Consider the following 25,695-nt stretch of genomic DNA (forward strand, 5'->3'; position numbering starts at 1 on the left):
TTTCATAATTTTTAGGGTAAATTACAAACACCCCCCTGAGGTATGATCAAATTACAAAAACCCCCCTCTTGTTTGGATAATTACATCTACCCCTCTCAACTATGATTTTTTCTTACACCTCCACCCTTATTGTGCCAAATTCAATATAATCATCTAGATTCCGTGGAATGTGCTCTAGTTTTTATTCGTTTTGTGTAAAAATACAGTTTCCGATGCACTACAAACTGATATACACAAGCTAAAAATCACATATTATGATCATCTTACTTCATATTGTAGAGTTTGAATGGTATAAAACGGGTACAAAAGTGATAATATTTCATATAATCTCGACGGTTCCACTAAATTTGAAGAGCTGAGGGGGTGGTTGTAATTATCCAAACAAGAGGGGTGTTTTTGTAATTTGACCATACCTCAGGGGGGTGTTTGTAATTTACCCTAATTTTTATGAAATGCATTAATATTAAAATGTAGAGATAATTATACCTTGTCTTTCCAACTTCCAATGAATAAGAATATGCATATAGACAGTTCGAAAGGCAGAATTTTAGATTTACTCTGCACCACGCCATGCATTTATATTATTTAAAGAGTGCACTACTACTTGATGCCCTAATTTACAGCTTATAAAAGGTCTCCGAAAACCAACCGATTTATTATTCGAAACAAGAAAAAAAACACAAGAAACACCAATGGCGTCGTCGTCTTCAAATTCGGTGGAGGAGGAGGCAACTCCACCGCCGTGGGAGAAACTGCCACGAGAGATAACGGCGGCGATTTTACTAAAGCTGGGTGCGGTTGATATTCTGACGACGGCGGTGGAAGTGTGTACGACCTGGCGGAGCGTTTCAATGCAACCTTCCATGTGGCGGTACGTCAGGATGGAAAAATCGGAGGTCGAGTGGCCGCACGACTTCGATGATTTGTGCCGCCGTGCGGTGGATCTTAGCCAAGGCCAACTAATTGGCATCACACTTAAAGGTTCCGGTACCAATGATTTGCTTCTCTATATTTCTCAGAGGTAATATCTATTATTGCTGTTTACTTTTTTCCATTTTTGTATGGAATTTTGAGATTTTTTCATTAGTTGTAACTAAGAAAATGATATTATTGAAGGTGAACATTTTAAGATATAGTAAATTACGATCACCTTCATGAGATGAACTGTAATTACAAAAGAAAACTTTCCTTTTGCGAAATTACATTCACCCCTGCAGTTTGTAAATTTTTATATGCATCCCTTACAAAAGTATGTTAATGTAAGAAATGTTGGAAATTTTGAGTATTTGACTCAAATTTTGTTGAATATTTAAGTGGTTTAATTTAAATTCTCAAAATTAATTTTTGATGAATGATAAATGGATCATTTAAAATATTTAAGTGTGGAAAATAATAAAGTGAAATGCCACCATTGAAAAAGATGGAGGTGTTTAAGCACCTATTAAATTGAATAGGTTAATGGGAAAAGATGTGATACCTTTTCATGAAATTATTTTCCTAAGAGTTGTGACTTGTGGTCATAACCTTTGAAAATCTATAAATAGATTCCAAAATCCACCATTTGAGATAGTTCATTATTCACATGGAATTCAATACATTAATTGAATTCACTTCTCGTCATAACATATCATTGCATATTGTTGCATTAACAAGTCCTTTCTTCGTGTCTTATAAAGTCCTAAACGTCGTTTCGTTCGCCGTGTTCCAATAATTGTTGTGCTGCTTTGTTGGAACTGAAATAGTCGATGTATCTTGGGAGACAATTGCCGTAAACCGAGAGCACTGCACGGGGCAAATTTGTCTTAAGGAGAAAGAACCTAATTCTTGCCTCGACTACATTTTTCTTGTCAAACTTCTGTCCAAATTTTGTTCGTTCCCATTTCAAAATGCACACACCCAAATATAACAAGAAATCTATAAATTTTTGGTATAAAGTAATTATGAAAAAAGAGGGATTTTGTCATCAATCAATAGACTTTACCTCAAAAGGACGGTTGTAATTTATCATTTTAAAATATGTCACTGATTAACGTTTTTCTTCTCGTAGTGGGTATCTTAAATTGATTTTTCTTGTAGTGCAAATCATTCGTGTAAAGATATTCTCCAATAATTTGTAGTGCTATTTAGGTGGTGTTTGCAAAAGCTTTTTGAAAGTGATTATGAGTTCTTTTTTGCTCATAATCTATTTTCACGTGTTTGCAAAATTAATTTTTGCTTTTGCTTCTCTTAAAATAATCTTCTTTGAGCTAATTTTTTAAAAGCACTCCTAACCCTGTTTTTTTAATTTAAGTTTATTTTCTGGAATATTTGCAAACACCCCCAACTTTTAGAAATAAGCACTTAAAATTGACTTAACTCCCAATCACTAACTTTTGCTTTTAAATAATCATTTGCAAAGACCACCTTAATAATTAACATTGTTGTTGACCTATAACTTAAGCTAGTTTTTTTTTTTTTTTTTTTAAGTCAATTTAGTCATAATTATTTTTCTTATATCAAGTGTGATATTAGAATTTCAAAATATGATTTATTTATTTTCTTTTCAACTTTACCCTATTATGAATGACAAATTAATGAAGCAATAAACAACGATTACTCAATAAATTACGGCCACTTCTGAGATAAAGTTAAATTATGAAAAAACCATTTTTTTGGGTAATTACAGTCACCCCCTTCTTTTAAATATTTTCAATAAAATTTATGGTTATTTATTACCGAACCAAATCGTATATTCGGTAAACGATATGAAATGTTGGCGTACCGAAATTTGGATTCGGTTCTTTACCGAATTAACATCCCTAAATTTACCTATGGAGGATTTTTTTGTTAGATAATACATAATTGAGGGGTAGGTGTAATTACCCAGGATGAGAGTTTTCGTAACTTGACCTTGACTCAGGCGTTGACCTTACTTTACCCTTTAGTCAAATAAGATTTTTTTCCCCCTAAAAGCAATAGTATTTAATGAGGTTCTCAATTGGTGCCCATTAACCTTAAAACTCCATTAGGTGAAATGTATCATTGAGTATTAATATCTCCAATACAATAATTCTCATGGGTTTACAACAATTTTTAACAGGTCCGGTCAGCTCAAACATCTTGCACTCGTAAATTGCTACGACATAACCGGTGAAGGTGTGAAAGAAGCAGTTAAAAATCTACCTCTGCTTGAGAATCTGTATCTAAACCACACGTATATCGATGTTGAAGCTATTGAAACCGTTGGCCGAAGTTGCCCATTACTCAAGTTTTTCATATTGACCAGCTTCGATTGGCGCAGTGGCGAATCTGACGAAGAGGCTCTAGCAATTGCTCAAAACATGCCTGGACTCGTTGAGCTTCGGATTTTCGGAAATAGAATGACAAATGTGGGCCTCAAGGCAATTCTCGAAGGTTGTCTCCATCTTAAATCGCTTTATATGAGACGGTGTCACAATGTTAATTTCGGAAAATTATGCTCCGAAAGGATTAAGGATCTTAAGCTTGACGTCGACTCCATTGAAAAATACGAAGAGGAAATGTACTATGCTAATGACATAGGAGGTGTTTCTGACCTAGGTGGCTATGACGATGGGTATTTTGATGATTAATTTCATGATATTACGGTTCTTGAAAATGATGGGATCTTCCTTTGTGTAATTTCTTTGTTTTGGTGTATTTGCATGTTTGTGGATGGAGAAACTTTATTTAGTACTCTTTTATCATGCACCTTTACTTTTTAGGCTTCTTTTCATTCTTGGTTAAATTATTAAATAGGGAAAATTAGCTAGAAGACCCTAAAAAATATTCTCTATACCTATTAAGGACATGTCGATTGTTCTTTTTTGCTGAAAGTTCTTGTGCTCTTTTACGCTGTGGTTCTGATGTTAGGTCTGGAGTATCTCTAACGGAATTGTTTAGGAAAACTAATAGTAACTACGATGCGGTGATTTGCACAACTAATTAGTTATATTAATAAGTAGCAACTGAGTTATATTAATAAGCAACAACTTAGTTAAAATAAACTGAAGAAGAAACTAAAATAAGAATAGATGTATCCCACAACACATACACAACTTACACATATAGCTTAGAAAACTTATTTACGGAGCTTAGTTGCATTAACGAGCAACAATTTATAAAACAAACTTGTTTTATATGTAATTTTACTATGAAGTTAAACAACTTAGAAAACTTATCTGCATAGCTAATTAGTTAAAATAAGTTGAAGAAAAAAACTTAAATCACTGGTGCGTACATCACCACCAACATTACCATCACCATTCACTATCACCAAATAATTTTCATATTTTTTCGTTTTGGTTTCCATATTTATTAGGTTACAGCGGAGATGAATGAGTGTAACCAAAATCGTATGTTTGTGCATATGTGTGGTTGCGTATGTGTGTGTGACTGTGTGTGGTTGTGGGACAAAGTTTCGATGATGGCATCGGCGAAGAGCGGGGGTGGAGCAGATTTAATGGAGTGTAGTTGGATGAAATTTGACGGAGAACAGTTAGGGTAGACACAATAAAGGCGTGTGTGAAGAACAAAAGACATTACCAAATTGCAAAATTGCGACGATCTTGATTTGAAAGACTATTAGCCCCAATGGGTGTTTCAAATTGCCCCTTAATAAGTCCAAATCACAATTTTGTATGGGACTAACTAAAATTTGAATAATTTTAGATTGTTAATGCACCGTAAGAAAAAAAAAATGGAATTAGTGATATTATAATTGAGATACTATAAAAAATTGTCACTAAATACATACTTTAATTGAATATTTTTTTTGTTTTCACTAATAACTCATTTGATTGTCACTTAATTCCCTTTTTATTGTCACTATATAAAATTAGTGATACCATAAGGACGACATTTTATGTCTAATCATATGTCATAATTAATTCAAAATATTATTTCTTGTCAACGGAAAAGCCAGGGTAGGGGTGGCATGGCCCCCTCAAATTTTAGTTTTTTTACTACTATTTATGTATATATAATTTATCGTCTCTGTATTATAATTATATTTTTATTTAGTTTACCCAATTTTTATTATTTAGGCCATAAAAAATTCAAATTAATTCAAAAAGGGAAAATTCTAAAAGTTTACTTTTTATTTTTTATTTTCCTATCTTCTAATTTTGTTAAAGAAAAGGTCATAATTTTTTTTCTAGGGGCCCTGCCAAATCTTAGATTCACCACTCTTAGAACAATTGTTGTTGTCACTATTTTTTTTTAACGTATGGGGAATTAGTATATTCGGCCCCAACAGTGATAAAGTCTAGCTTCGCCATTGTTTCTTATATTCGGCCCCTACATGGCGGAGTGTTTCCGAGGATCACACTACCGTTAAACCTAATACAGTTGGGACCATCAAAATCCTATTAACTTAGCAAATTACTAATTGATCGATAAATCAATAATTATTAATTTATATACTGATTTATAACTTTAAAATACCTATTGTACTACGTAATTTAAGAATTATTTTTATGCCATTATTAATTTATATATTATATGGGGTTTCTTAAATTTTTTGAATGTGTATTACCTTATATTATATGTTTTTTTTAGCGGTGAAGAATCCTACCTTATTGGTACTTATGTAATTATTTATTTTAATATTTTTTCTCTACTAATTTTTTAACTATAATTTTCAACAATTACTAATCTCCTATTTTTCATCTATATATATCTCAAATCTTAAAAGATAAAGCTAGAACTTCGATTTGTTAAATCTTAGTCTATTTATTTGGATTATAAATCTTAATATGTAAGATTTAAAAAAACTTGTTATATTAATATAAATAATACTACATGATTAAATTTTACTATATTAGTGTACTATATTTTCTTATTATGTATTAAATTAATTGTTTTTTTTCACTATTTAAATAATATCGTGTGCATCGCACGGGGAAAAATACTATTAATAATAGAAAAAGGACTACAATGAAAATCCTAACTACCGAAAAAACAACAATTTCAAGATTCAAGGCCTCCTCATAACTAAAATATATGTCCACGAAGAACTGTTACACATAGATATATATTTTTCTTTTACTACTACTAATGTGACAAATAATCATGGAATGAAGCAATAATAAAAGAAAGCCCATCATTATAATTCTTGCCGTGACAAACCCCACGAAAAAATTTCTTGTGGTGAAATGAATCCTCGACCGGAGCAAGATCGTACATAATAATCACACGGAACTAATTAAGATTTCTACAAGCGCGAGACCTGCGAGTTTAACGGGAATAAAGACATGGGAATTGGCGGACGGGGTGTTTTCACTTTCTTCTTCAATTTCTCAGAGGCGTTTTGCGTGCTTACATCAGATACACGTGTCGATGAAGAGACGAAACAACTAAAGAAGTTCGAGTTAAAAAAAAGACATATTGTATAAAGTGATCACTATGAAATATGGTGTGGAGTAGTATATATGTGTTTTTGATGAAATCAAGAGAATATGCTAAAATATTGTATGCTTAAGAAATGATGAGATGCGGCTATTTTATAGTGAATTCATGAAATAAGGAATTTGGGGGGATTTTTTTTATTAATTGATAATAAATGAGGAAAAAAAAGAAAAAAAAATTAAAAAAAATTCAGGTTGTTCGTGATTGGCTTTGTGACCTCAACGTTTGCTTCCTTTGTCCGAGTCAATGAGATGGTTCTATGTCGCTTCTTCATATTTTATTAATTACTCAAAAAAAAAAAAAAAAGGCTAAAAACGTGCGTGGACCCACGTGCGACTTTGAGGAATAATCAAACTTTGGGAAATTGACTGATTTTAGTACTTATCTTCAACTTGCTAACCAAGTTTTGAAATATTCCACATAAATGGGTAGATTTGTATTGAAAGGTTTGATGGCTACTTCAAATGTAATTTATAGTTTATGTTTTCTTGACTTTTTCTTAGGGGAAATTAGCTCCTCCTCCCCGAGAAATAATTTTTATAGCGTAAAGGATAGACGACTTTGTGGTATTTGCTAAAAGACACTCTGCATTTTTCCGCTATGGATCTGTTGCTGGATCTGGAGTCTCTCTAACCGAATCGCTTGGGAAAACTAAAACTAACGGTGATGGTGATTTGCACACCTTAGTTATACTAAGCAATGCCTCGGTTAGAAATAAAACTAACGGTAACAGTGACGGTCATTTGCACAACTTGGCTATATTAATAAGCAATAACTTAGTTAAAATACACTGAATAAAAAACTAAAACAGGAATAGATGCATCCCACAACACGTACACAACTTACACAGACAACTTAGAAAACTTAATTACAAAGTTTAGTTACATTAATGATAAATAATATCACGAAACTCTTTTAAGTATTTTGATAATAATATCATCGAACTTTTAAACTATTAATAATATTAAATGTATAACTAAAATTATTAAAAAAAAAAAAACGAGTTAGTTAAAGATATTAAAAACAAGATTATGTTTTAAGTGTTGCAAGGGATGGCCTAGCAGCTGGAGCAAGTGAAACTGTGTCAATTGACCCACGGTCGCTAGGTGGAGCTCTAGTGTAGTTTACGTCTCTAGTATTGTTTGCACGTTATTATACAAAAGTGTAGTTTTATATAGTGCACTTATATGGTTAGTTGCGGGTTCCTTCATCACAATATATATATATATATATATATATATATATATATATATATATATATATATATATATATATATATATATATATATATTATGTTTTAAAAAACAACTTAATATATTTATTTTTCAATCATATAAGTTATAGTCTTTTTAAAGTTATTACCAAATATTTCTTTGAGAGATTGAAAAGCTCGTAAAAAATGTTGAAAAACTTGATTATTATTGAAAAAATGTTGCAATTGGATTAATTGATTTTAAATTTATAGTAACAAATAGTCAAATACACATTGAAATTGTTTTAGGTTGATTTGAAAGGAAAGATTTGAATTCTTGGTGAAGTTGTGATGAAATATAAAGTCACGTGGTTTAGAGGATATAAATTATTCAGGACTTTTTGTGTCTAAAAAAAATTAAGGATTTAAAGATATTTTATGTAATATTATTATTATTATTTTTAAATAATACAGCGAAATAAGAGACTTTAAGAAATACAAATATTCGACCTTTAGTATAAGGATTGGACTAGTTTTGAGTGTTCATGGATTAGTTTCATACTAGAATATATAAATTGGGCATGCCCAAAATATGGTCTAGCAGATAATTGTATACATATATGAATATCATTCCAACATCAAATAATAATGTACAAATTAAATGAAGCACTAATTAAAAAACCAAATACTATATAAATTTCACCACCCCCAATAAAATTATTGCCATAAAAAAACACAAAAAGAATTACAAGCGCGAGATTTGCGAGCCTAATGGGTACAAAGACATGGGGACCGGTGGACGGGGGCGCGACTTCTCTTTCTTCTTCGATTTCTCAGATATGTTTTCTGCGTTAGTATTAGATTTGCGTGACGACGGAGAAGAGAAAAAACAGCTAAAAACGCTTGAGCTAAGAAAACCCATAGCTAGAGAGTAGTAAATGTTGAATATATATACAATTTTTGTTGTAGGCAATATCGTTAAAATCTTATATGCTAAAAAAGATGATGATGAATGAATGGTTTGTGAAAGTATAACTATTTATAGTGAAGTATATATTATATATATGTATATATGAAGGTTTTGTGGGGTTTAATTATTTATTAATTGATGAGCAAGGATTGGCCTGTGATTGGTTGTGTTGCATCAATTTGTTGGGTCACTTGGATGGTTCAATGTTGCTTCTTAAGACCAATATTATACACTGTTTTGACTGAAATGTTGTATTTTCTTTTAGGGATTAAATTCAAAACGGATGATCCGCAATTCTAAAAGAAACGGACTCCATTCAGCTTGTGCCACGTGTAATATTTAATTCCTTGTAAACAGCTGCTAATGGTAGGTATTAAAATGGAGCCCACATGGGTGTAGGTGAACTGGTTCCGGAGGTGGTAAGTTGGTGTAAGGTCCTATGATCGAATCCTGGCAGCCGCAATGTAGGAATTTCAACTCCAATGAGGGTTGGTTCCTTGTGGGCACCAGGTCCGGGTCCGCTACCTTAACGGGCCGTTGAGTTACCATTTTGAGTGCATTTTTGCAGCTCTAAGAAATTGAGTATCAACTTAACTACCACTTTAATACCTTCATTGGAGTGAAATATTTTCACTTCAGCGAGTAGGACGAGCAGATGATTGAGCATGCTGCTTCGCGAGAGCAGCCTTCATCGCGTCGTGCATCATTTCGCCTGAAAATAAAAACCAATCCAAGTCATAAAATCAAAAAACAATCAAGCAACAAAAAATATTATATTACAATTGGCCATAATGATAATTGGCATATATTAGCTAATTTACCCTTAAAAAAACTAATTTAATTATGTTAATCTAATTATGGTAATCAAAATCAGAACTTTGCTCGTGATAAAAGTGATAATTTATTTAAAAAAATGTTAAAATAAAAAAGATTGAAATTATGGACACGCTCAATTGGGTCGGCCGAAAAGTTATTATCGTCTGAAAGTATGAGTTGATAATAAATCGGTTGATGGATGTAGTTTTTCCATTTTTGTAGTTACTAGTTTCTTGATACGGATAAGCGGAATCATTGAAGACTATCAAAACTCAAAAGATTCAAAACCAACAAATGAATGTAGAAACAAAAGTTATGTGTTTAAAATATGCATTTGAGTTGAAATTGTATTTTAATTCATTTCAAAATTATATTTATCTTTAATATTAGTATTTCTCTTGCATGCTATTAATATTGAATATATTCAGAAGTCTATATTATATTGCCTAACGAAATCATATACATTATAAAGCTACTTCATTTTCTTGTTTTTTTTTTCTTTAATGCCAAACTCTTTTAGATTTTTGAGTAAGGCGCATTAGTCCAAACTATTATTTGAACTAAATCTAAAGAATTAGTTTATACATTTGTTATCATTTTCAATCCTAATTAGTAATTAACTTATCAAAAAAAATCCTAATTAGTAATTAGGCTTTATTTTCCTCTTTTTTACTATTACTTATTTACTTAATTGGCGTCGAAGTTATGATTAGTTGACTTAATTCAGCTCTATTAACTTAGTTGGTTAATTTTTCTTGTGGCGGAGGATTGTAGGAGCTCTGGTCAGCTAACTTCATCTAGCTCGCTCATTTAGTTGGCTAAACCTTTTCAGGCAGCGACGGTTGTCGGAGCTATATTTAGTTGAATATTGTTTGAATTTTCGCATCGGCGGCTATTCGCTGATTTAGTTGACTTGATGTAATTGATTTAAATTAATTAACTTGATTTAGTTGATTTTAATTAGCTGGATTGCGGCAACAATGACTTAGGAAAAAAAGAAGAATGAATCAAAGTATATATATATATATATATATCAAACACGTGTAGGAATATTAATATGAAAACTATTTTCACAAAATATTACATCAAAAGAAGCATACACATAGAAAAATAAGTATTCTAATTAAGAAAGGAACACAAATCTATTTCAAAACTACAAACGCGAGATTTGTGAGTTTATGGGAAAGTAGGACACGGGAATCGGTGCACGAGGCGTCTTCGTTTTCTTCTTCATCGATGATGAATTCAAATTAGGCGCGCTCGTATCGGACACGCGCGTAGACGAATGAGTACTATTGAAGCAGCTAAAGAATCTCGTAATGAGAGACATTATATTGTCCTTGATCAAGAAAATGTGAACAAAGTTACAATATTATTCTTTTTAGGTGATATGAAGAATATTAATGAGATTGTTGATAGTGGAAGTGCAAATGATACACAACATATTTGTTGATATATATAGTGGACACAAATTAATTAATTAAATAAATAAAATGAGGAAAATTAAAATTGTTTGGTGATGATGAGCTTGATGAGCAAGGAAAGGCTTGTGATTGGATGTAATAATATATATTATCTATTTCCTTGTCAATAATCAATTGAATGGGGCCCACGTGTAATGTAATGGCTGCTGCTGGTCTTGTGCAATTTGGACTTGAGTTTGAATAGTTCCTTGTCAAGAAAGATTGACTCTTATTCTTTGGATGGCAAATAAGCACTTTCATGGATACCGCATACTTATTTAAATAGTAAATAATAGATTAATATTATTTTATTTAAATACTTTATTATACAATGAATTAAATATATAAGCTCTTATATTTCATATTTATATTGGGATTCATTGTTAATCATTCATCCAAACTCTATTTTTAAATCATAGCCTTATTTTTAAATGCAACCTTAAGGCTAAAATTCCAGAAGGATTTTTTTTGGTGTATATATATATATATATATATATATATATATATATATATATATATATATATATATATATATATATATATATATATATATATAGTAGTAATTTCCTAAAATCGAGTAATAATACACCGGTCTGCTACATGTAACAAAGACCGATTTAAGAACCTAGCCAAGACACAACAAAATTGAAAAGTTCTCTTCTATTAACAAATTTGTACTTTTCAAAGAAGGGTTTGACTATTAACAAATTTGTACTTTTGAAAGAAGGGTTTGAATGTTGAATGACCATCTCAATCAAAAGCTTAAGCTGTTAGTGAAATGTATCATTTAATATTAATAGCTCCAATATTGACTATTTTTTACATTTTTCTGGACCATAAAACCAGGATTTCTCGGTCAGGGGGCCGATAATCTAAGAGGGTGAAAGAAAATTTTTCGGGTGTTCGAGGACAACATCCCTGAATTTTATTACGAATATCTATGAAGAAAACCACGCAAATAAGTAAATATCTATATACCTTAATTGAACAAAAAAATATAATATATTGTATAATGATCATTAGGTGTTTTTAAAATAAGAGATTCATCAGTATTGTACGCGGATTAGTTGAATAAGTATATTTGTTTTGAGAAAAAACTCAAAATATATAGAAATTTGAGAGATTAAAGTTAAACTCAAAGCATTGTACGCATGTGTCATTTTTCTTCTTTCTACCATTCTAAGTTTTTCTGATGATGTTTTGTTTGGCTGGATTTGAAATTAGGGAATGCAAATCAATTAAGCTTGTTTGGATAACCTTGTCATTTCTTTGAGTATTTTTTCGAGTCATTGGTGGATTTCATAAACAAAAAAATAACCAAAACTCAAGGTAAGTGAGTCTTTAATTTGTCATCTCAACTCTGTTTCAGGCTATTTCCCTCTTTGATGTGTGTTTGTTCTATTTGGAACCAAATGTGAGTAGAGCATAAGAATAACATGAAAGCTACAAACATGTCAAAATTCCGTTTCTGAGAATTCGAGGGCCCTAGACTGGACGAGATTTGAAGAACAACTGAACACCCCCATAATCTAGTCCAATGCGATTGTTGTTGGAGAGGACATGAATGATAATCCAATATAGCCGATATTCTTGCTATCACAAATTCTTTCGAGTTCTTCTCTGCTAAACATGTTCGTATAGAAGGTAGTTATGATGCAAATGAGATAGCTTGGTCGTCTTTTAAAGATTCATTTTTCGCCATTTCTTTCCATTAGAAGTGCGACCAATTTTAACCGCTGAATTTAAATCTTGAAATGAAATTTCTTTCATCTAAGATATATATACACACACTACATTATTATTTGGGCGAATAACAAATAGGCCCATGATAAGGGACTTAAATGCACATAGGTCCAGACAAAAAACTGTCTTGCAAATAAATTCATCCCCATGTCTTTTGTCTAAAATACCCTCCATAATATATGTTTTTTTATCAATTCCATCATTTATACTCTAACTTCATCAATATTACAAATTGACCCCATATTTGAACAAATATATCACATTAACCCCCATTTTCATAATTTTTTGAATTTTTTCTTTTTAGAAAAAAAATTTTAAAAAAAAGAAAAAGGAAAAGTCAACGCCGCCGAAGACAGGCGGTTGACCTGCCGGAAAAAAAAATCAGAAAAAAAAGTTTTCAAAGAAAAAAATTAAATAAAAAAAAAGAAAATAAAAAAGTCAGCGCTAGAGTAATTTTGGGGTCAAAATTAGAATAACGGTTAAAATTGATTAATTGGTGAAATTGGACAAAATTTGGGTGTAAATCATGAAGTTAGAGTTGAATTATGATTTCAAGGAATTGTGGGTAATTTTGGTAGATATAAAATGATTTTCGTTGTTTGAGTGTGTGTGCGCGCCCGATCGTTTGTGTTAGTGTGTTTGTGTGCCTGTGTTTGCGTCTCTGTTTTTTTCCTTATTTATAATGGGGGTATAATAGTCTTTACATGCAGGGGTAATTTGGAACACAAATTTGGAACCCTTCGGTAGTGCTTGCCTTCAGGATTTTAGTATCAATGTCTTTCCATAATTAAAGCGGTCTTTTCCTCATTAAGTTCTTAGGTCCAGTTTCTTCAATCTTGTTCATATTCGAGTAGGGTTGAAAATCGAATATAACTACTCCATAGTTAGTTTGTGATCGTCCATTAAAAGTTTGTTTGAGTTCGATTTGTTGATATAAGACACCATGTTTGAACCCATATTTTCATTCGGTAAGTTAGGAAGCTCGAGTAGAGAAAAGAAAAATATAAACATGTACAATGTACAAAAAATAAAGCTACTAAAGCTTGATTTTGATTCGGCTCGATGAAGATGAAAAAAAATATATTCTTTATTTACAGATAATCAACAATGGTGGGACTAATAAAAAGGTAATGAAAACACATATTTCCCTCGGAATTACATAATATAGTTTCATTTACCTATGATAAAGAAGCGCGCGCACATATTATTTTCGAGTAAACTGCAAAAACTACCCCTGTGTAATCTTGAAATAGCAAAAACCCCCCTGTGATAAATAAACTAGCAAAAACCTCCCCTGTGAAATTATTTAAATAGCAAAAACCCCCCTATGGAACTATTTGAGGGTTGACTTGATATAAAAAGACACAAATACCCCTGGAGTCTTGCAATTAATAAATTCTTATATTTTATAAATATTTTAATTATTTTATTTAAAAAATAATCAATTTAGTTGTTTACTATTTTTTTTAATTTCTAAACAAACAAATTAAAAAGAATAAATATACATATAATATGTATATATATAAATACATTTTGAGGGACAATTTTGTCATTTCAAGTCTAAAAAATCAGCTAGGGGGGATTCTGCCTTTGACTAAATTTCACAGGGGGGTTTTTGCTAGTTTATTTATCACAGGGGGGTTTTCGCTATTTCGAGATAACACAGGGGTAGTATTTGCAATTTACTCTATTATTTTCCAAAGTCACCAGAAAATTGAAAATAAAGAATTTCCAAAATGGGTAAACATAAACAATAGCAATAATCAATTAAATCGACTTATTTGCTTGGAACCGACTTTTGAGAATTATACACACTTGATTTAGGCCTCGTTCGGTTACCACTATTAAGTTCTTTTGATTAAATGACCGGTTAAATACAACTAGGTCATTCAATCAGTAGCACCATTCCCTTATGATTAATTTTGTATGGAATGACTACAAAGAAAAAGAAAATTGGATACTTCAAATCATATCTTAATTTTTCGAAGTAAGATATAAACAAATCACACATAAGTTCAAACTTTAACAAAATCAATATAAGATCTAGTCTAAGAAATCGATCGTCTTACTATATAAATATTAGTTAATCCGAAACTAATTTTATCTCATCTATTCATAATTAAACCTACATAGGTAACTTAACAAGGCCTTATGTTAAAAAAAAAAAAATTCCGAAATTATTTCATTTATTAGATGCTCAATTTGGAGATATGATATATTGGAATAATTAATATTAAATGATACATTTATATAACAACTTAAGTTTTTGGTATAAGTGGTTATTCAAATCAAATAAAAGGCCATGAGTTTGAATCCCACCGGGCAAATATATACATGGCACAAAATGAAAATATATATTAATGTATTTTGCCGTATATAATAATTCTCATAAACCATTGAAAAACGTCAAAGCGACGAACTTATCCCTAATTTCAAACTCGATCATCCCAAAATATGTATCTTTTAATGCGTCCGCATCCATGTCACGTTCCGCTTATCCAGACGCATCCACGATAATAATATTGACATTGATTGCACCCGAGATTATATTTTCCGTAAATAGCGCTACGTTTAACTTTTTACAGTAAAGTATATTATTTCTTAGCTATATAAATAGTGGTATAATACACTATTGAGAACATACAATTCAAAAGGACACATAAATACATCGCAAGAAATGGAGCAAGTGAATGGAGAAACCCACCAACAACAACAACCAACTCCTTTGAGATGCCCTCGTTGCAACTCTATAGATACAAAATTCCGCTACTTCAATAACAGTGACCCCGCACAACCCCGACACCATTGCTGGTCTTGCAACCAGAAATGGACTGTAGGTGGGAAGTTGAGAAATGTCCCGATTGGAGGTAAACATAAGAACAATAAGCAAATGAAAGAATCATCTTCAACACGTACGGATCCACAAACTCAACTCTCACAGCCACCATTGCGATTAGGAGAAGAACGCCTACAATACTTACAATCACTGACGCCCATGGCCACGATGGTTCCTCAACGTTTAGATACATCTATGATCCAACCGATCATAAACATGTCTACAACAGTATCTCCATCGAACTCATACTATTTCAATGATGAGATCTCTTGTTTGGATGCTATACAAACTTTGATCCAATCAGATGGTATTAATCAACATCGTGATGTTGGATATCAATTCGGCAATGGTGGTGCCAATATGGAAATTCCACGTGATTGGAATATTCAGCCAATAGCATCACAACATGATTTACCTCAACAAATCTCCGGGTTTGTTGACTCTTATGGAACTCAAAATCAAGTCAACAATGCAACTCCTAACTTGTATGACTATAGTTGGGTTCAACCTACTTGCCCTATGAGTTCTTTGCCACAAAATGTCATGAATAATTTTGGGGTATCTACATCAAATTCTCGTCCATGGAACAACTTTACTGGGACAGTTACCGCTTCCGACACGGAAGCAGATATAACCTCTGTCAATGTAGATGAGTGGCTTAATCTTCCAGACTATGGTTCATCGTAATTAATGTATGCAATAACATATTTATTACAAAACATGAGGTTATGTGAACGATTTTTTTACGCAAAACTTGATACAAGTGGTTGTTATAAATACAAATTTGGAACAAAGAATGCTCGATTTCTAAGCATTTATAAAAAAATGTCTTTAACAAAATGTTCCAATCTGCATATATTTTGTTGTAGTATGCTTCGATCCATGTCATTCATTCTCTGCTTTTGACACAAAAGCTTTGGTGAAATTAAATAGCCGAGTTTTATCGAGATGAGTTTGATGATAATGATCTTATAGTGCTTGAGAGTCAACTTAAGAGTTATATTAGAGATGTTAGAAGTGATCAAGACTTTTCAAATATAGCGAGAATTAGTAAGCTTGCTGAGAAGTTGGTTCCAAAGAGAAAGAATGTTACTCATTCTTCAATATACTTATTACTGAAGTTGTCATTAATTTTTGCCCGTCTCAACCGCTTAAGTTGAAAGAATATTGTCTACAATGAAGCTTGTGAATTCAGAACTTCGTAGTCGGATGGAGGAACAAATGTTAAATGATTTTTTGGTTTCATACATTGAAAAAATGTGTTAGCACTCTAGCCATAAAAAGTAGACCCATACATTTTTTATTTATTTATTTTTATTCTGTAAAAATATTAGTCCATTTTAAAAATATTCATTTTATTACTAATTATGAGAAACTTTCTTTTATGCGTTTAGAGAAACAAGATTTTTAGAGTTCTATTTATTTATTTATTTATTATACTCAAAGTTTAATATTTAAAAAAAAATAGTGTATTTATATTTAACAAAAAAAAAATGATTATAATAGATGACCATTTATTATTAAGATTATTTTACTTTATATATATGTGAATTTTATGTTAACATTTCATAATTTTAATTATTTTTCATATATTCCAGAAAATAGATAAAAACATATAAACTCTTGCAAATCATAATATGATTAAATGCTATAAAATAATTAGGTAAACCAGCATAATTTTAAAATACAATTAATTATATCAATTTTATTAATAAAAATGATAATTTAATTTCACAAACATTTATATTAATAGTGAATATTTTATTATAGTTTGATATTTGGAGAGCCAATTTGGAGAACAACAAAATATACCCATTGAAACAATTTTAATTCGGAGAGTGATAAAGGTGGACACCCATTATTTAGAGAAAAGTTAAAAGTAAATGAAAATGAATATATGTCATATGGAGCCCACCGATTAGAGAGGGAATTTGGAGTGTGCCATGTACATACACTCTTACGGAGTTATACTAACGAAATCTTTAAGATTCCAAAGAATATTCAGTTTAATAAATTTCTGACTTTGCCCTTGTCCACGTGTCCTATTGACATGCTATTCTTTTAGGGGTAATTTGCTATAGGTCCCTCCCTCTATATTATAATTTATGTGTGTAAATTCAAGTTAAAATTTAATGTTTTAATAAATTAATAATATTTATTATAGTAAAAATACCCTTAATTAAATTAAACCAAATCCCTACAAATCTCTCTAGCATAACAAATTCCCAAACATCTCTCTTCCAAATATTAACTAAAATAAATAAATTAATTCATAACAAAAATATACAATTTATTTTACAAACTCATACTCTAAAAACGCCACCGCAGCCCCACCACTGCCTATGATCTGGGAACTGCGACGCCTTTGACTCCGCGAACTGCAAATAGCAAACTGAAAATTAGATTTTATATTCTTGAGTTGCAAACAACAAAATACCTATGATTTCGCCAAATGCAAACAGCAAATTGAAAAAACAAAATCCATAATTTGTATTACTGAATTACAAACAAAAAATTACCTCATGACTTCGCCAAAAGCAAACAGCAAACTGAAAAAAATAAATAAAACAAAATCAGCGTCATTAAAAACATCAACCAAAAAATTGTTTATGGAACAATTTGCAAACAAAAAACATTAAACAAAATGTTTATAAAATGTAACTTAAGACATACCTTGCAAATTGTAAACCAGAGGAATCGAATCTCAACATCAAACACAATTCTTCAAACAGCAAACGAAGTTAAACAAACCTGCAAACATAAATTGCTAACAACAAAAACGATGGGAATGTTCTACATACGGGAGACACAATATGAATTTTGGCTATGATTTTGGATTTCTGAATTTTTGTTGTCCTCTTTAATTCTTCCACCAAGAAATCATCTCATAATCTAAAAAGATCCCTATTTTTTTCCTTTTCAATAATATTTCTTTATCAAAAAGGTAAAGAAAAAGAAAAAAAAAAAGAAAAAAAAAAAAGAAAAATAGAGAAGCTCAAGAGATGGAGAAAGGCGTGAGACACAGGGAGAGAAAGAGATGAGAGATTAAATATAGGGTGAGAGAAACGTGAGACTGGAGAGAGAAGATATATGAGATTTGTTTTCTTATTAATTGAGGGTAATTATGTCTATAGACTAATTATTTTATTTTATTTATATTATTTTTTTGAGTCAAATGACCTATATCTATATTCATCTAGCAGAAGCAAATGTGGGCGCAAATTAAAAGCAAGGCAGGCTGGTGGAATTGGCAAGCAAATGCATTTTTACTAGCAACTTGGGTGGGGGTCATTCTAGCAATTCCAGCAAATATTGTGATAATGATGGTGAATAGGAAGAGCAGTGTTCGTCAGGTGATAATGGAAGTTGGCAAATAAGATATTTTGGATAATTACATTAGTGGCAACAAATGGGGGCAATTATGCTATTTTCGTTTTTTTAACTTTATTAGGCAGCTTTATAGTTTATTTCATTTTAGCCCCATTTTAGGGCCTTTTTGTATTAGAAAGGTTAGGGTTGACCCAGACTTTTTATTACCATTGTAGGGGTACTCTTTTACCTTGTGTAGGCCCACAAGGTTTTTAACGAGGCCCCAAGTCTTTCGATAATAATGGAATAATAAAGTTTTTTCGGCCAAAAAAAAAAATATTCATCTAGCAACTAAGATCTATACCTATATAAGTCCAAAATAAGGGGTGTCTAGCAAATTTCCCCATTTTTTTAAGACCAATATAACCTTAAAGGGGTAAATTTAATATATTTTATTTAGGGTTAATTAGGGAGAACCTACTCAAAACACATTTACCTAAAGTATGGGTTCAATCTTTTTTCGCCATTTAGCAATACCCCTCTTATTTGACTTTTATAAAAATCTTAAATCCTAATGCTATTGATATTCCTATCACATCCATATAAGACATATATTTTCCACCAAAAATCCACCCCAAAACACATCAAGTTATTTGCAGCCTCTTCTTTCACTCTATCTTTTATGTTCTCTCTATGTGTTTTCTCGCTCTCTTTTTACTTCTCTCTCTGTTTCTCTCGCTCTCTCTTTACTTCTCTCTTCCCCCCTTTCTTCTATGGCGAGAGACACGGCGGCTAGGGTTAGACGGTGAGAATAGCGACATCAACGGCCGATCTACTAGGGTAGACAACAATCGTTTTTTTGGGCGACGGTTGTGCTGGTATTGGCTGCAATCTAGGGTTTGGTGACATTGTGTTTTGGTGGCGGCACTAGATTTCACGTGGCGAGGCTAGGTTCTGATATTGGTTGCGGCCCTTCTCGCGCGGTGCAGGTCCAAAGAGGAAATATTGAAGGAGATTCATAATTTGTAGTTGTTTTGAACTATATAAAAACGACTACAAATTAATGCTTTGAATTTTTTGCAGTCGTTTTGTTAAATTTTACAGTTGTTTTTTTCGGTTGTTTTCACGGTCATTTTTGTGCGCGACGTGAGAGTTTGTTGGGATTGTTTGTTGTTCTATAGTCGATTTTCAGGAGTTTAGGTTGTTTTAATAGTCAGTTTTTTTTTTTTTTTGACTTTTATCGCTGGAATGTGTGTGTTTTATAGTCGTTTTGTCAAAATAAATAGTTGTTTTCAATTGAATGTATGTTAAAATTATAGCTGATTACTTAATAAAATATAGTTGATTATTTAATAAAATTTGAAGTTGATTATGATTTTAGTAAATAAATAATGTAGTTGATTATTGTAATTTGTAGTTGTTTCTGATGTGGTAAATCAGCTAGAAATTAAAATAAAAAGATATATACGTAGTGGGTAAGAGGGTTATAGAATTGGATAATGTAAAGGTAAGATGAAATTATAAGAAGTTAAGGGGTCTATCAAATGCAAATAACAAAGTGAATCGAGTTCTATTAAAACAAATAATGAAAGCTCCACTAATAGAACATTTTATTTATGAAGAGATTTAGTGTAACATTTTTTACATATTTATTTTTGTACCCGGCCGCCACCGCTATAAATCTATAACTATAATTTGGTCTATCAGATGTTATTGTGTGTAGATCAATAAATTTATATTCTTGTCTGTAAATCAATGGGTACAGAATTACCTGGCGTATTGTACCGGATATAGCATTTATAAAACTGTATATGTATTCATATTTTAGGCTCCATACAACTAAGCACAAATTATATTTTGGGCAGTAATCATACATAAGATTTAGTGAGAAACAACAACTGTAGAAAAATGCTTAGAAAATAAAAGGCAGTTCAATAATTATTTAAAGGTCACACATAACACATAGGCAACATTAGCCTTAAAATCACATAACATAAGACATGAAAAAAGGAAACAACACAATTTATCAAGATGCATATCAAATGCAATAAAAATGTAAAACACAATATAATTAGGAATAAATTAAAGTAGTTAATAATTAAGAAGCACATTCTTTAGATTTCTTCTTGGCATCCTTCTTCTCGTGACCCTCGTGAAATGCAATTCCACCAACTCCGACCGCCACAACCGCCGCTATATGTTCCTTCACTTTGTGTTTGTGTGCATTCTCCGGGTCCTTCTTCGCCTTGTGTTTCTCATGCTGGTTTCCATCATTAATTTAATCAACAATTATTTTTTTTTTTAATTATTGATTAATAAAAATAATATAATTTTTTTTTTGGTAATAAAAATGTATATACATACGTACCAAGGCATAGGCACCGGCAGCCATGGCGCCTAGGCCAGTCAATTGCTGTAGATGCTTGTGATGCTTTCGTTCTTTAGCATAATCATGCACTTCTTCTGCTTCGACTTCTTCTTCGACTTCGACTTCGACTTTGACTTCGACGTCGACTTTGACTTCTTTTTCTTCTTCTTGCTTGTGGTCCATGGCGATAATTATTTATTTAATTATATTATAATTTATATTCTCTATTTACTAGTTAAGCAAATTTTGTTTATGGTGTAAAAATCTGCATTTGGATTTGACTATTTATAAGCAAAGACATGCCTTTAATTATTTATAAATATTTTTTGTATGGTCGTGAGAAGCATAAATTGTACGTAATCATGGTATCGTATGATTATGTAAGCATATCATAGTTTATAATTCATGTTAGTGTCACGTCTAACATTCCATGAATAAATGAATCTAAGAAAATGTCAATTTTATTTTTTTCAAGTTGATAATATATAATTTGATTATTTCATATTCAATTGATCGTGTTTAGGTCGTGTTGAGTCAAGTTTGATTGGTTTCTTATAAAGTCAAATTATATAATATGTAAATGGGTGCAAATTCAGACCGGCTGCAGGTCTGTTTTAATAGGAAAATCGAATGCCATAGGATGATTGACACGTGGATAGTTTAAATAAAAATATAATTAGGATTCTAATAATTGGAAAAAAAAAAAAAAAAAAACCAGCAGAACCCGTAATCCCTCTAATTCTAATTATAATCAGCGTGATTTATTAAAAGTTAAGTCTTAAGAGTGCCACATGTCAAAAATTTTATAGGATGAATTGTATATAGGCTAAAATTTTATGGAATGTAGCACATAGGAGAAACACAAATTTTAAACAAGGCTATAATGAACGGTTTTGCAATAATTGTTTCTCTTTTAGAAAAAAAGTCGAGGTTTCATTTTGGATCTATTTCTTAGTAATGTAGATTCATAAGTCATATACTAGATGCACATTTATCGTTGCTATATTAATACACATCGATATGTTTGTACTTTGTATACGAGTTTATATATAAATTCACATCATCAAATATAAAATTACTACACCACGATATATTTATTTATGTTTAGTTAATTTATATTTTTAATGTAATTTTTATTTCCGATTAAGAGGGTAAAGTCTCCCACTCCTCCTCCATTCATGTTGATTATGATTGGCCATGACAAGAAGTACAAGTCTATATAATCCAATAATTTTGTTGGATGTGGAAGGATTTATTTTTCTTTATTTGTTTTCTTGTAACTAAATCACTTTTCTTTATTTTGTTTTAAATTAAAGTGCAATTAAGACAAACATATTGTGTTTTTTCGTAACTATATTTTGCATCATGGAGTCCTTGTAATTTACCCAAAAAAAAAATAAAATCATTCAAGTTAAATGTACGTAATCTTATTTATAAAAATAAAATGTATGGAATCGAAGGTGGTGTTTGCAAAAGCTTATTTAAAAGAAGAAGCTATGAATTGTGAGTTAAATTGGTTTTAAGTGTTTATTTTTAAAAGTTGAGGGTGTTTGCAAATTTATTGACGAATAAATTTAAATAGAAAATGTAGGGTCATGCGAATTTAACAAATTCTAGTTTAAAATCTAGTTTATTTTAAGAGAGACAAAGAAAAAGTTCATTTTACAGACACTTCAAAATAGATTATGAGCAAAAAAATGCTCATAGTCTATTTGTAAAAGTTTTTGCAAACACCATCTTAACGTGAAACTGAAAATCACTAGTTCATAGCTTAACACAGAATTAGCTACCTAGATTATGCCCAATATTACATCGTCCTTAAAAAAAACCGCTACTTTTAACTCTTTACAATTATTATTGACATCAATACATTAACAACGAAACAAAGGGTTGAGAACATACAATAGAGAAAGACATAGAGATAAATAGAACAATTAAGAGGAGAAACCGACGAATAAAAGCAACCGCCAAAACCCTTTGAAATGCACTCATTGTAACTCGATGCACACTAAATTTCACTACTTCAACAATAATTACCTCGCCAACCCCGACACTATTGCAAGACTGACAAATGGCAATGGACTGTAGGTGGAAACTTAAGGAATATCCCCACTAGGGATAAACTTATGAACAATAAGCAAATAAAAGGCTCGTCTTCAAGATGTACCAATCCACAATCTCAACCCCTAAAACCGCTATCGCTATTAGTAGAAAAGCATCTATAATTTTGGGCAGCGTAGGTATACCTTAACGGGCCGTTGAGTCACCATGATTTACATTCCTCCATTAAATATTTGTTGGGCCAAGGGATGGAAATCCTGGGAGCGAGGGATTTCGCCTTTTGGTACAAGAAAAACACCTATAGTTCTGACAATCGTCGATCTGGTGTAAAATCCATGGGCAAGCGAAATATGAGATTTTTCTATGTGCATACATTTGTAAAATTAAAACTTTGGAAGTTAAAACATTATCTTATGCAAGCCGTGTAAAAGTATATTTCATTACTAATGATGTTCATTTTATCTCTCCTCTTTCTCAATCTCTCCGTCCATCCATTTTGTTATCTCCTCTTTATATTGAAGCATTCATATTGTTGATTATGCATGATTGTATATTATTAACTACGATTGATTTAACAGAATACTTTGTTTCACCACCAAATTAAATATATTTTTTTTACTAATGTTTTCTCTTTCAAGTTTCACCTATATTTTATACAAGTTCATAAATTGTTCACCACCAAATTAAATATATTTTTTTTTACTAATGTTTTCTCTTTCAAGTTTCACCTATATTTTATACAAGTTCATAAATTGTTCACCACCAAACTAATTAGAATATTCACAAAAGATTCCCCCATTTTCTATCAGAATCTTTACCACAAAATTCTCACCCTCTCCACCTTAAAAAAACGATATGTTCGTCAGAGAAAAACACATGAATGTCAAAAAAAACAAAAATTCACGTTCTTGGAAAAATAAACTAAGAGCGCTTATGTAGAAATAATTATATATATATATATATATATATATCAGAGATTATGATATTGTTGTTTTCGGTGGAATAAAATTCAAAAAATAGGTTACATTTTATTCAACCCAATCTTATTTTACCCTTTTAGGTTTCATTGCAAAAAAAACTTAGAATATATGAGGATTAAACGAATATAAAAGAAGGTGGCGGATTACAAATTTGAAGAATATTTATGACATTTTGTATAAATTTGGTGGTGACTTGAGATAAGTTGAAGGTAGAAATAGCACCACTCTAAATTAATTACCTATTTTTATAGGAGATTATAGATCATTAACATTAATTTATTTATCTTTAATTGCCTAAGGAGTGCAAGTAAATTAATTGAAGTCAAACATGATATTATATTCAAATCTTAATTCTTAAAAAGTCTCTAACCAACTATTTTTACTATTCTATGTTTCGGGGATAACAACAATATTCTAGTGAGATCTAGTAAGAAACAACAATTGTAGAAAACTACTTAGAAATAAAAAGCAGTTCAATAATTATTTAAAGGTCACACATAACACATAGGCAACTTTAGCCTTACAATCACATAACATAAGACATGAAAAAAGGAAACAACACAATTTATCAAGACGCATATGCAATGCAATAAAAATGTAAAACAATATAAATTAGGAATTAATTAAAATAGTTAATAATTAAGAAGCACATTCTTTAGATTTCTTCTTAGCATCCTTCTTCTCGTGACCCTCGTGAAACGCAATCCCACCAACTCCAACCGCCACAACCGCCGCTATATGTTCCTTCACTTTGTGTTTGTGTGCATTCTCCGGGTCCTTCTTCGCCTTGTGTTTCTCATGCTGGTTTCCGTCATTTAATCAATAATTATTTTTTTCTATTATCAATGAATAAAAATAATATAATTTTTTTTAATAAAAATGTATATATGTATGTACGTACCAAGGCATAGGCACCGGCAGCCATGGCGCCTAGGCCGGTCAATTGTTGTAGATGCTTGTGATGCTTTCGTTCTTTATCATAATCATGCACTTCTTCTTCTGCTTCGACTTCAACTTCGACTTCGACATTGACATCGACGTCGACTTCGACTTTGACGTCTTTTTCTTCTTCTTTCTTGTGGTTGAAAAAACGCTGCTTAATCTCTTCGGCCATGGCGATAACTATTTAATTAATTATATTATAATTTATACTCTCTATTTACTAGTTAAGCAAATTTTGTATTGTGGTATACAAATCTGCATTTGGATTTGCCTATTTATAAGCAAAGACATGCCTTTATTTATTTATAAATATTTTTTTTATGGTCGTGAGAAGCATAAATTGTACGTAATCATGGTATCGTATGATTATGTAAGCATCATAGTTTATAATTCATGTTTGTGTCACGTCTAATATTCCTTGAATAAATATTTCTAAGAAAAGGTCAAAAGGAAAAATTCAAGAAAATTAAATTCAAGTTTATAATATATAATTTGATTAATTCGTATTCAATTAATCGTGTGTTATTAGGGCGTGTTGAGTCAACTTCGATTGGTTTCTTATAAAGTCAAATCTTATAACATGTGAATCAATATAAAGCTTCACTCGGTG

The 25,695-nt window shown here is 31.1% G+C and overlaps 3 protein-coding genes across 3 annotated transcripts; 1 reads left to right on the top strand and 2 right to left on the bottom strand.

Annotated features, from left to right (window-relative positions):
* The first annotated feature begins 550 nt into the window (after window positions 1-550).
* LOC105960780 (putative F-box/LRR-repeat protein 23) lies at window positions 551-3,833 on the top strand. The gene is made up of 2 exons (XM_012984991.2): window positions 551-1,021; window positions 3,080-3,833. The coding sequence occupies exons 1-2, from the start codon at window positions 693-695 to the stop codon at window positions 3,588-3,590; spliced, it is 840 nt and encodes a 279-aa protein (XP_012840445.2). The 5' UTR covers window positions 551-692; the 3' UTR covers window positions 3,591-3,833.
* A 16,813-nt stretch (window positions 3,834-20,646) lies between these two features.
* LOC105960782 (abscisic stress-ripening protein 3) lies at window positions 20,647-21,354 on the bottom strand. Its single transcript, XM_088812904.1, has 2 exons — window positions 21,103-21,354; window positions 20,647-20,994 (listed from the first exon to the last, which is right to left on the bottom strand). Exons 1-2 carry the CDS (start codon window positions 21,283-21,285, stop codon window positions 20,833-20,835), a joined length of 345 nt encoding a protein of 114 aa, XP_088669030.1. The 5' UTR covers window positions 21,286-21,354; the 3' UTR covers window positions 20,647-20,832.
* A 3,247-nt stretch (window positions 21,355-24,601) lies between these two features.
* LOC105966292 (abscisic stress-ripening protein 3) lies at window positions 24,602-25,339 on the bottom strand. The gene is made up of 2 exons (XM_012990858.2): window positions 25,045-25,339; window positions 24,602-24,944 (listed from the first exon to the last, which is right to left on the bottom strand). The coding sequence occupies exons 1-2, from the start codon at window positions 25,255-25,257 to the stop codon at window positions 24,783-24,785; spliced, it is 375 nt and encodes a 124-aa protein (XP_012846312.2). The 5' UTR covers window positions 25,258-25,339; the 3' UTR covers window positions 24,602-24,782.
* Window positions 25,340-25,695: the final 356 nt, after the last annotated feature.

Source organism: Erythranthe guttata, chromosome 14, assembly GCF_056151865.1.
Source record: "Erythranthe guttata isolate IM_541 chromosome 14, IM_541, whole genome shotgun sequence".
NCBI lineage: Eukaryota > Viridiplantae > Streptophyta > Magnoliopsida > Lamiales > Phrymaceae > Erythranthe > Erythranthe guttata.

Excerpts from the sequence above, each read along its gene's own strand:
- LOC105960780 (XM_012984991.2), top strand. The coding sequence starts at position 693 with ATGGCGTCGTCGTCTTCAAATTCGGTGGAGGAGGAGGCAACTCCACCG. Across the intron at positions 1,022-3,079 it reads CTTCTCTATATTTCTCAGAG|GTCCGGTCAGCTCAAACATC; the intron begins GTAATATCTATT and ends AATTTTTAACAG.
- LOC105960782 (XM_088812904.1), bottom strand. The coding sequence starts at position 21,285 with ATGGACCACAAGCAAGAAGAAGAAAAAGAAGTCAAAGTCGACGTCGAA. Across the intron at positions 20,995-21,102 it reads CTGCCGGTGCCTATGCCTTG|CATGAGAAACACAAGGCGAA; the intron begins GTACGTATGTAT and ends GATGGAAACCAG.
- LOC105966292 (XM_012990858.2), bottom strand. The coding sequence starts at position 25,257 with ATGGCCGAAGAGATTAAGCAGCGTTTTTTCAACCACAAGAAAGAAGAA. Across the intron at positions 24,945-25,044 it reads CTGCCGGTGCCTATGCCTTG|CATGAGAAACACAAGGCGAA; the intron begins GTACGTACATAC and ends GACGGAAACCAG.